The 11,208-nt window shown below is 45.4% G+C and overlaps 1 protein-coding gene across 5 annotated transcripts in view; it reads left to right on the top strand.

Moving 5' to 3' along the window:
* RBFOX2 (RNA binding fox-1 homolog 2) overlaps positions 1–11,208 on the top strand; it is a 190,953-nt gene that overhangs the window by 69,172 nt on the left and 110,573 nt on the right. For all 5 annotated transcript variants that reach the window (XM_083156681.1, XM_083156683.1, XM_083156680.1 and 2 more), the window contains exon 2: positions 1,900–2,124. In XM_083156681.1, coding sequence (XP_083012807.1) covers positions 1,900–2,124 — 225 coding nt within the window. The remainder of the gene's footprint in view (positions 1–1,899; positions 2,125–11,208) is intronic.

Here is an 11,208-nt window from a genome sequence, read left to right as displayed (position 1 = left end):
CCCCAATTACTTACAGCCCTCCTACCTCACCAGATTATTTTCCCCCCAACTGCATTTACGCAGAGGGGACTTAGGCAGACTGTCTGGGCTGGGAGACACAAGTTCTGAGACTTCCATATGGGCACAGATATACTGTATGCGCTGGGAGAGGAGGCGAGGTGGGCAGGCACCTGAGAGAGCCTGGTGACCGGTGTGTCAGCACAGCAGTGGGAGGAGGGATGCATTCTGGAAGAGCTGACAGCCGCTCACATAAGAGGAGGTGAGCAGCATGGCAGGGGGGAGGAGGCATGCTTTTCGCCATAGCTATGGAGCGCTGGCTATGGAGACTGCAGGGGGAGTGTCCACATGCTGGCTATGGAGACTGCAAGGGGGGAGTGTCCACATGCTGGCAATGGACACTGCTAAGGGGGGAGTGTCCACACGCTGCCGCCGCACAGCGCTGGCTATACAGCGTAGGCTATGGAGAGTGCAGGGGGAGTGTCCACACGCTGCTGGCTATGCAGCGCAGGCTACGGAGACTGTCGGGGGGAGTAAACACGTTGCGGCCACTCAGCAGCCGCCAACACGCAATGTCAGCGGGTGGGAGACTTTTCCTGCAGCCACGGCCAGGTAGGAAAAGTAAATTCTCAAAGCGGCTATTATCTGTGCAGGGCGGCCAAAGTTCATTCTCAGCTCGGCTATTAACTATGTAGGGCGCAGGGCGGACGAAAACGGGCAGGGCGGAATTTGCCGGCTTGTAAAGGGGCAGGGTGCAGCACCCTGTGAAAGGAGCCTAGCGGGAACACTAACCCTCTGAGGCACTTAGCTATTGTATAGCTTCCCTTCTGGACTTGTAACTTGGTGGGACTGCTATGCTATTACTGGTGCCTGTCCTTGTGTTTCCCTCCTATATCCCTATAGATTGTAAACTTGCAGCAGGGCCCTCCTACCTCCAAGTCTGTCTGTTACCCAGTTTGTTTTATCACTGTCTACTATTGTAAAGCGCTACAGAATCTGCTGCGTTATATAACAAACTGTTAATAAATAAATTATATAATATATATATTTTTAGTTGAGGTTGGGCTTCCGGGGCTAGAACACACATTTACATAGATCTATATTTAATCCACGAAAATTGATGTTCATTAAATATACCCTTATATAGCTTATTCACAAATGTGTGATGGTTTAATAAATTTGTGGGATCTGTAAAACTAGTGTAAGATTTTTGTGATTCATTTTAAGTTTGAATACGTATTCCTGTATTGGCTTTTCTTATACTTTTCCTTCGCTGCTCTTGATTTTTAATTTTGAGCCTTCATACTGTAAGTACTGCTGCTGTTCGGAAAATAGTGTAGTAATCATTATTGATGGTATACCTGATTTCTGCTAAATATATTTTACCAATATTTACAGCATCAAAGGGGGGGTATTCAATCTGGGCCACTATTTAAGACGGGGAGAAATAGCGGTGAACGCCTATTCAATGCTGTTTTTCCCGACATCATTGAAGAGGCAGATTGACAGAATGGGCCCGACTTTAAACGCAGTCTGGCCCGTTTTGTCGATTTCGGCCCTGAATTGTCGCAATCGCGGCCGAATATCGAGAGTCCACGGCCGTTTACGCAGACACGCCCTCTTTTTGCCGTTCAAAAAGTGGGACATTGAATCTCACCTGGCGATCTGCGGTCGAACAAAATGAAAACAGGCCAGGGTCACGGCTGTCGGGCCAGATCGACAGTCGTGACCCAGGATTGAATACCCCCCAAAGTGCTTGAAACAAGGTGGTAACAAACGGTTGACTTATCTGTGAAATATAGATTTGTATTTTGCGAACATTAAATGTAAAAACTATTTATTTTTTTTTAAATCACTAAACACCAGTTTTTTAATTTCTCACTTAATTTATTGTACTTGCAGGGTAACCAGGAGCCGACAGCCACTCCTGATACAATGGTTCAACCTTTTGCTGCTATTCCTTTCCCCCCACCACCCCAGAATGGTCTATCTACAGAATATGGGAGTCAGCACACCCAGGACTATTCCACTCCCCCCACTGACCTTGGGCTGCCACTATATGGAGGAGGACAAGGCCATGTAGAACATAATGTCCCCGCTACCAGTACAGCTAATGCCTCCAGCACGGTATGTGTGCGTTCAACATAATCATTCTGAAGTTCTCCCCTATTATGAATATTTCTTGTTTCCTTATCTCGCCCTTTCATTTTTATTTCCACTTCTAATACCTCTTTAATCCATTCTGTAATTCACTTGAATCCGTTTTTAAATTTCATTTTTTACTTTTTTATTTGATTGGGCAGTTCTATTGCACACCCTCACTTTCACTCCAACTGCAGCACTAGTAACTGGGTTCATTACTTCCTTTGCGATGACTCCGCTATTGTGGACATTTCCTGAAGTTGCAGCCAGATGCATAAGGTGGATGGGTTAAAGAGACTCTGCTTGCAGGGAGCTGCATAGTCATGGCTACACTGTCGGTGTGGGAGACCATCTTCGGTCCTTCCTGCACCACTGGCTAGACAAGTAGGAAAGCGAGAAACAGAACAAAATCGTCCCCTGAGTGAAGATGTTAAGTTAAGGAGTTTAGACTCAGAGGACTCTGTGTTAATATTAATGGGGGATGTTGAAATTGCCTAATATAATGGAGGGAATGTCAGAAGGGAGGAAGCCAGGAAACAAAGTTGGTATGTAATTTGGAGGGAATGTTAGCCACCACCACTTCTTAGTGTACTACCACTCTGGAGAAAGACTGCCACAGAGTAATGGAGAAGAAATTGAAAAATTCCTTGGGCGCAAATAGGTAACAGGTATTTTATTGGTAAAAGGGAAAACTAATCACATTAAAAAACATCAAGGACAAAGCACATTAAGAACAAAAAACATGAATGAATCCCTCTCACCCAGTGTAGGTGGTGGAGCCACAGATGGCAAAAGCAGAGTGTCCCAAAAAAAGATCCACCCTGCAGGATCCACAGGCTTAGCACTGGGCTGGGTCCTTAGGTGATAGCAGCAGTCCTGGGCCAACTCGTTTCGAGTCTCTAGGACTCTTTGTCAAGGCTAATGAAAATTTCTAAAGTGCTGCTTTTTATGGTAAAAAAAATGCAGGAAAAATAGTGGGCGGGATAAGCATCAGAGTACCGGAACCTCCCCGGAAGTTCATTTTCATTGGTGGTTCAGTGTGTTTCCATAGAGAGCATTCTTTCTTATTCGCGGAGAATTCGGCATTTTCCAGGCTCCAGCACAGGGGTCTGAGCCCTTAATTAGAGCCATTAAGGAAGTTTTAGAACTTCCTCTGGAGGAACCCACTGAAGGAGGATCCTTTCTTTATGACCCAGAAAAGACCACTAGTGTATTTTCCTGAACGAAAGGAGTTAGAGAACGCTTTTAAAGGTGCTTGGCAGAACCCTGAAAAGAGGTTCCAACTCTCAAAGCGGTTTGCTAATGCATACCCCTTTTGATCCTGCGGGTAGAAAGAACTGGGAGGAGCCACCTATTGTGGACTTTCCTGCCTTTCAAAGAAGGTATTGCTACCAGTCCCGGGTGTATCCACACTCAAGGACGGTGCGGATAGAAGACTTGAAGCTACGCTAAAGTCCATGTACACGGCTAGTGGGGCTTCCCAACGCCCAGTACTGGCCAGTTGCTGGATGGCTAAGGCCATTTATACTTTGTCCACGCAAATCCAGGAGGGTTTGTTAGGGGACATGTCTGTGGCTGAGATAGGTGAAAATCTGTGTCACATTCAGGACACAGCAAAGGTGTTTTGTGAGGCGCAGAAAGAATTGGGCGCAAGTAATTGAACAATTAGGGAACAGTGATCACAATATGGTTTCACTGGAAATCAACTTCAGTAAATTACATCAAAAAGGATCTGCAAAAATACTAAACTTCAGAAAAGCGAACTTTGAATTATTCAGTGAAGCCCTAACAGGAATTGGGTGGGAAACGGTCATGGAGGGAAAAAATGCAGAGGAAATGTGGGATACTCTAAAAAAGGTGCTTGATTCACTTACTATTGAATACATTCCTAAAGTAACTAAAGGTAAATTCAACAAAAAAAAGCCACCATGGTTGGACAAAGAAGTAAGGTCAGCTATCAACAATAAAACCAGAGCCTTTAAATTCTATAAAAATAACTTGAATGAGGAGGCGTTCGCAAAATACAAAGAATCAAACAAAACTTGTAAAGGGGTAATCAAAGCAGCTAAAATATTATATGAAGTGTGCATAGCCACTGAAAGCAAAACCAACCCAAAGAAGTTTTTTAAATACATAAATAGCAAACGTTTAATTAAGGAAAACATAGGCCCACTAACTGATACTAGTGGAAAAAGTGTTACTGAGGACAAGGGAAAAGCAAAACTGTTAAATGAGTTCTTCTCATCAGTATTTACTAAGGGAGAGCAGACTGTGGAACGAACATTTACCACAAACGGGACAAATAAGCCAGATCTCATTGTGGATTTCACGCCGAAGGAAATAATACTGAGGCTAAGCAAACTCAAAACAAATAAATCACCAGGGCCAGATGGGATTCATCCAAGGGTATTAATGGAATTAAGGGATGAACTAGCTACCCCCCTACATTATATCTTTAGCAAGTCACTATCGTCAGGTATAGTACCAAAAGATTGGAGAATAGCAGAGGTAGTGCCAATATTCAAAAAAGGAAAAAAGGAAGATCCCGCTAATTACAGACCCGTTAGTTTAACATCAATTGTGGGTAAACTATTTGAAGGATTTTTAAGGGATGGTATCCAGAAATATTTAGATCATCACAGTCTACTCAGTGCTAACCAACATGGGTTCGTGAAAAATCGTTCATGCCAAACTAATCTACTAGGGTTCTATGAAGAGGTTAGTAAAAACCTCGATAATGGAAATGCTGTAGATGTGATTTTAATAGATTTCGCTAAAGCATTTGATACTGTCCCACACAAGAGATTGATTAATAAAATGGAGAACCTAGGATTGGGTGAAAATATCTGCAGATGGGTAGGGAATTGGCTATGTAATAGAGAACAAAGAGTGGTTGTGAATGGTGCCGTATCAGATATGATACCGGTACTAAGTGGAGTGCCCCAGGGTTCGGTTTTGGGGCCCATTTTGTTTAACATTTTTATTAACGATATTGGGATAGGGTTACTCAGCAATGTATCCATCTTTGCGGACGATACAAAACTTAGCAAAGTCATCAAATCATCAGAAGATGTCACCATGCTTCAAAATGATCTTGCAATTCTAGATGAGTGGGCAAAAAAATGGAAGATGAGGTTCAATGTAGATAAATGTAAGGTTATGCACCTTGGGAGACACAACCAGTGTGCAAGTTACAACCTTAGCGGAGAGGAACTGGGTAATTCCATACTTGAAAAGGATCTAGGAGTACAAATAGACAGCAAACTAGGATGTAGTGCCCATTGTAATGTAGCTACAAAAAAGGCCAACAAAATTCTGGCATGTATTAAGAGGGGAATGGAAACTAGGGACTCAAGGGTAATTATGCCACTATATAAAGCATTGGTGAGACCTCACCTAGAGTACGGAGTACAGTTCTGGGCCCCACACTATAAAAAGGACATCATAGAATTAGAAAAAGTCCAAAGGCGAGCAACAAAGCTTATTAGGGGAATGGAGAATTTAAGCTACGGGGAGAGATTAAGCAATTTGGGACTATTTACATTAGAAAAGAGACGTTTAAGGGGGGACATGCTCAACATGTACAAGTATATCAAGGGCCAATATAAGGAACTGTCACGTACCCTCTTTTCTACTAGAAAGGAATCTAGGACGCGAGGGCATGAGTATAGGTTAGAAGAAAAAAGATTTCATTCAGCTAGTAGAAAGAATTTCTTTATGGTCAGAACAGTCAAACTCTGGAACTCTCTTCCCAGAGAGGTGGTAACGGCTGGCTCATTAAATGCGTTCAAGGCAAAGTTGGACAAACATTTACTGGAGAAAAACATCCACGGGTACAAATAAGAAATATAATTTGTCTGTAAAATACCAGAACCTACCAAATCAGCAATGGATATCTATACCAGGTTGAACTAGATGGACGCAAGTCTTTTTTCAGCCTTACCTACTATGTAACTATATAAACGCACGCAATTCAGCCATGGCTGTGTCGACCCGGAGGGCACTGTGGTTGCATCAGTTGGTTGCCGATGTGGATTCTAAAAAGAGTGTGGAAAGCATTCCTTTCACAGGTGAAAGGATCTTTGGAAGTGAGCTTGATTGGATTTCCAAGGCTACGGCAGGTAAATCCACTTTCCTCAGCGCCCACTGTTATAAAACGCCCTTTCATAGGCCCCTCCCAGCAGTGCTTTCGTCGGTCTAAGTTCAGGCCCAAGGCCAGAGGTGCCTCCAATGCCAACAGAGGCACAAGAGGAACATTTAGGAAGCCTAACCCCTCAGGTCACCAGGACCATACAAATGCCACAGCTTCTTCCAAGCCTGTTGCATGATGGGGTCCGCCCACCACGAGAAATTCTCGAGGTGGGAGCTCGACTTTCGCACTTCAGCCAGGTGTGGGATGCCTTGTGCCTAGATTCCTGGGCCAGGAGTCTTATTTCGCTAGGCTACAGGCTGGAGTTCGACAGGCCCTCTCCCCGAAGATACTTCCAAGTTGGCCCTTCCAGCCTCAAGGGAGGATCGGATTCTCCTACAGGGAGCTATTCACAGGCTCCTTCAGTCAAGGGTGATTCTACCGGTTCCAAAGCAGGAACAAGGTCAGGGATACTATTCCAACCTGTTCCTTGTACCAAAACCGGATGGTTCAGTAAGGCCCATTCTGAATCTGAAATCACTGAACCCCTTTCTTCGGGTGTTCAAATTCAGAATGGAGTCACTACGTTCAGTAATTGCCAGTCTGGAACAAGGGGAGTTCCTAGCCTGCATAGATGTGAAGGATGCCTTCTTGCACATCCCGATTTGGCCCCCACATCAAATCTTTCTAAGATTTGTGCTGGGAAATGACCATTACCAGTTTCAGGCGCTACCATTCGGGCTGTCAACGGCTCTCTGTGTCTTTATGAAGATCATGGCGGAAATTATGTCCCTTCTCAGGCTTCAAAGGGTAAATGTGATAGCTTACCTAGACGACCTGCTGATCATGGCAGGTTCGGAAGAGGCCTTGAGGAGTGCACTCAATCTGACCATGCAGCTTCTAAGAGACCACGGGTGGATTTTAAATATACCGAAGTCCTCGTTGATCCTGAGCCAAAAAATGGTGTTCCTGGGCATGATTCTGGACACGACGGAACAAAAACTGTTCCTGCCTGTGGAGAAGGCCACTGCACTACAGCAACTGGTGAGAGAGGTCCTAAAAACACTCTGGTTCCAGTTTATCTTTTCCTCAGGTTGTTGGGCAAAATGGTGGCTTCATTCGAAGCTATCCAGTTTGGCCGATTTCACTCCAGAACCTTCCAGCTGAATATTCTGACAAAGTGGTCGGGGTCCCCCCTGCAAATGCACAGGAAGATTTGCCTGTCAACACTGACCAAGCTCTCTCTACAGTGGTGGCTCAATTCGCTCAATCTATTGGCGGGTCGGTGTTTCCAGATCCAGGACTGGCTTCTGCTAACCACGGATGCCAGTCTAAGGGGTTAGGGAGGTGTGACGCAGGGAGTCTGTCTCTAAGGCCGATGGTCTCCACTGGAATCCAGGTTGCACATAAACAAGCTGGAGTTAAGGGCAGTTTACTATGCTCTGTTACAGGTGGGGCGGTGCAAGTCCAGTCGGACAATGCAACTACGGTTGCCTATATCAACCGCCAAGGAGGGACGAAGAGCATGCCTTGCATGAGGGAAACAATCAAGATCTTCTTCTGGGCAGAGCACCATGTCAAAGCCCTGTCGGCAATGTTCATACCGGGAGTTGACAACTGGGAGGCAAACTTCCTAAGTCGTTACAACGTCCACCCCGGGGAGTGGGGACTTCACCCTGAAGTGTTCAGTGCCATCGTGAATCTTTGGGGGCTCCCTCAGATTGACCTCATGGCCAGGGGCAGTAGCTGAGGATGCCCTGACTTGGTCATGGGATTTCTGGCTAGTGTACCTGTTTCCTCCGCTCCCATTACTGGCAAGAGAGCTGAAGCGGATTCGGCATTAAAGGGCAGACGCCAACCTAGTGGCACCAGACTGGCCTCGAAGGGCCTGGTACAGGGACATTCAGGCCATGCAAGTGGAAGAAACGTGGCATCTACCTCTAAGAAAAGACCTACTCCTCCAGGGGCTGTTCGTCTATCAGGACTTACAGCGTCTGTGTTTAACGGCCTGCAGGTTGAGCGGCAGATCTTAGGCCACAAGGGCCTACATCCCTCGGTCATTGCCACCATGACAAAAGCCAGGATGCCAGTTACAGCTTCTCGCTACCATGGGATATGGCGTAAAAACGTGGCCTGGTGTGAGAAGAATGGCTTACCACCAGCCGTATTTCATCTGAACAATCTGTTGAGATTTCTTCAGGCTGGCTTGGAGCTGGGACTCCGATTGGGTTCCTTGAAGGTCCAGATCTTGCCTCTGTCAGTATTTTTTCAAAGCAACTAGCGGCCTTGCCTGAGTTACAAATTTTTCTACAAGGGGTCCTGAGGATTTAGCCCCCTTTGTACCACCCACTGCGCCTTGGGACTTGGACGTGGTTCTAACCTTTCTGAAGTCCTCTTGGTTTGTTCCATTGGAAGAGTCTGAGTTAAAACATCTTACTTGGACGACTGTGGTCCTGATGGCGTTGGCTTCAGCCAGGCGGGTGTCTGAGCTTGGGGCGTTGTCATAGAAGAGCCCTTACCTGGTGTTTCATGAGGATCGGGCAGAACTCCGGACAAGGCCGCAATTCCTACCAAAGGTTGTGTCGGCGTTCCACCTCAACCAATTGATTGTTGTTCCTTCCAGCGTGGCACATCCGGATATACCTCTTTCCTTGGATGTGGTTCACACTCTAACGGTGTATGTTAAGCGCACAGCTAGAATTCGTAAGACGGATAGTCTTTGTGCTTTTATGATGCCCAGAAGAAGGGCTCTCCTGCTTCTACGCAGACCATAGCACATTGGATTCGATGCACAATCCAACAATCATATGCAAAGGCTGGTTTGTCCCTTCCACCATTGTTAAAGGCCCATTCAACCAGATCCGTAGGGACTTCTTGGGCAGCTGCCCGAGGGGGTGTTGGCCCTGCAGCTTTGCAGGGCTGCAACTTGGTCAGGTCATCACACATTTGTAAGATTTTACAGATTTGACACTCTGGCCAGGGAGGATTCCCAGTTAGGACAAGCAGTTCTACAGCAGACTCCGCATATACCCACCAGTTCTGGTATCTTTGGGACCTCCCCATAGTATTGAACCCAATATCCCATTGGACGGTAGAGAAAATAGGATTTTCTCGTAGTCCATATGGGATACTGGGAGCCCGCCTCTGTGCGGCATTCCTGCTGTAAGACCCTGTTACTCTTACAATATCAGGGCTTGTTGCCTTGTTATCAATTATGACCTTATTCAAAAGTTATAGGTGACATCAGAAGTTGTTCTGATTCACCTCTTTTATTATTTTTCTGTTTGGTTTGGGTGTGCTGGTATGAATCTCACCACATTTTAATTTATTCACGTACTTCCTCACATTACTCTCCTTCGGCACAGTTTTTCATTAACTGACTAGTGGAGGGAGATAGAGGGGAGGAGCCAGTGCACAAACACTGAAAGTTTTAATGTGCCTGTCTCTCTCCTGCAGAGGATCTCTATCCCCATAGTATTGAATCCAGTATCCCATATGGACTACAAGAAAAGGAGTTTGAGTTTTTACTGTATTTTAATCTGCAAATTTCATTGCAACCATTGCTTTCTCTTTCCAGTTAAGGCTGCACCCTAATATCTGATGTGGTTAACATCTGGACAGCATCAAAAATAATCTTGAATGCCATATATTGACCAGATTTTCAATTCTAATCATTTGTGATGCAGATTTTGATGGGATACACTACTTAATTGAATGTGTGAAAGTCAGAATATATGCTTATACCTAATAATTAAATGCATATCTAACCATAGGTGTGCGCACATAGGCCCTTATTCTGATTGCCTCGCTCGGGCACGTATTAGTTTGCAGAGCGTTTCTTTGCCCACTGCACATGCGTACCATTCGCAAGGAACATGTATAGGTTTGGGCAACCGTGCACGCTTGGGACCGTATGAGTAGAAATACCCTAGCGAATGAACTCATGCAGAGTAGGCATAATGTGGGTGTATGGATGGGGGTGGTGGCTACATGTACTGGGTGGTGGCTTCCCTCCACTGTGCGAGCGTTTGGACTGATCGAGCTTAAAATCATTTGCTCCGTATAAGTAAGTCTCATGTCTTGAAGCCCAGCCCCTTCTCGGCCACAAATTCGCATGGGCGATCAATACATTCAGTTGGTAAACTACATGCACCTGCATGCAATACACACCCATGCAGCATAGAGGTTTCTCTCATTAATCAAGTAACTAACTACATGTCAGCCACATGGGAAGCACTTTTCAACTTTAACCATTTACACTTCTCTGCATTCATATCTCTTATATATTTTATTGTTTTGACACACAATTGCACCAGCTTTCTTAACTGCTATTATGTGGCATTTCAAATCTGCAACTCTCACATTCAGAACACAAGAAAGACCCATAATAAGGGTTGATTAGTAGCGTAATTTGGGAACGAAATTAGTGAATGCAATTCAATGAACACTATAAAATGAGGGTAATTGGTTAATGGGTTGGCTATTGCTTCCGAGCGATTTCGAGCTCGGCCGCACGCTGGATGTCTGAGCGGACAGGCCGAGCTCCGTGTGAACAGCATATGTGCGGTAGCACGACACTACCCTTTTCCTTTAGATGCCAGCGAACAGATTTGCCGGTCTTATGGGCATGCCTTCGCTGCCCATGTGCGGTCCGTTCGCTCAGCCATGTGCGAATACATGTCTGAACGAATCAATCAGAATAAGAGACATAGAGTGTTAGGTATGCAAAGACACACCCTAATGCTGTGCACACCCTAAAAAACACTTTCCTGTGCTACGACTCTTTAGATACAGAGCCTCCGTCGGCCCTAGGCCATTTGAAATGCGGCACCAGCTCATGAGCCACTCAGAGCTCGCTTGTGTGTTGCATTATTAATTGTACTACTAGACCGTTGTCCTTTTACTACATAACTGTGTAATCCCTATATGTGAATATTTTT

This window comes from Crinia signifera, chromosome 8 (genome assembly GCF_055691185.1).
Source record: "Crinia signifera chromosome 8, ASM5569118v1, whole genome shotgun sequence".
In the NCBI taxonomy this organism is placed as follows: domain Eukaryota; kingdom Metazoa; phylum Chordata; class Amphibia; order Anura; family Myobatrachidae; genus Crinia; species Crinia signifera.
The sequence above is the reverse complement of the archived record's forward strand: the minus strand, read 5'-3'. Positions and strand labels throughout refer to the sequence as shown.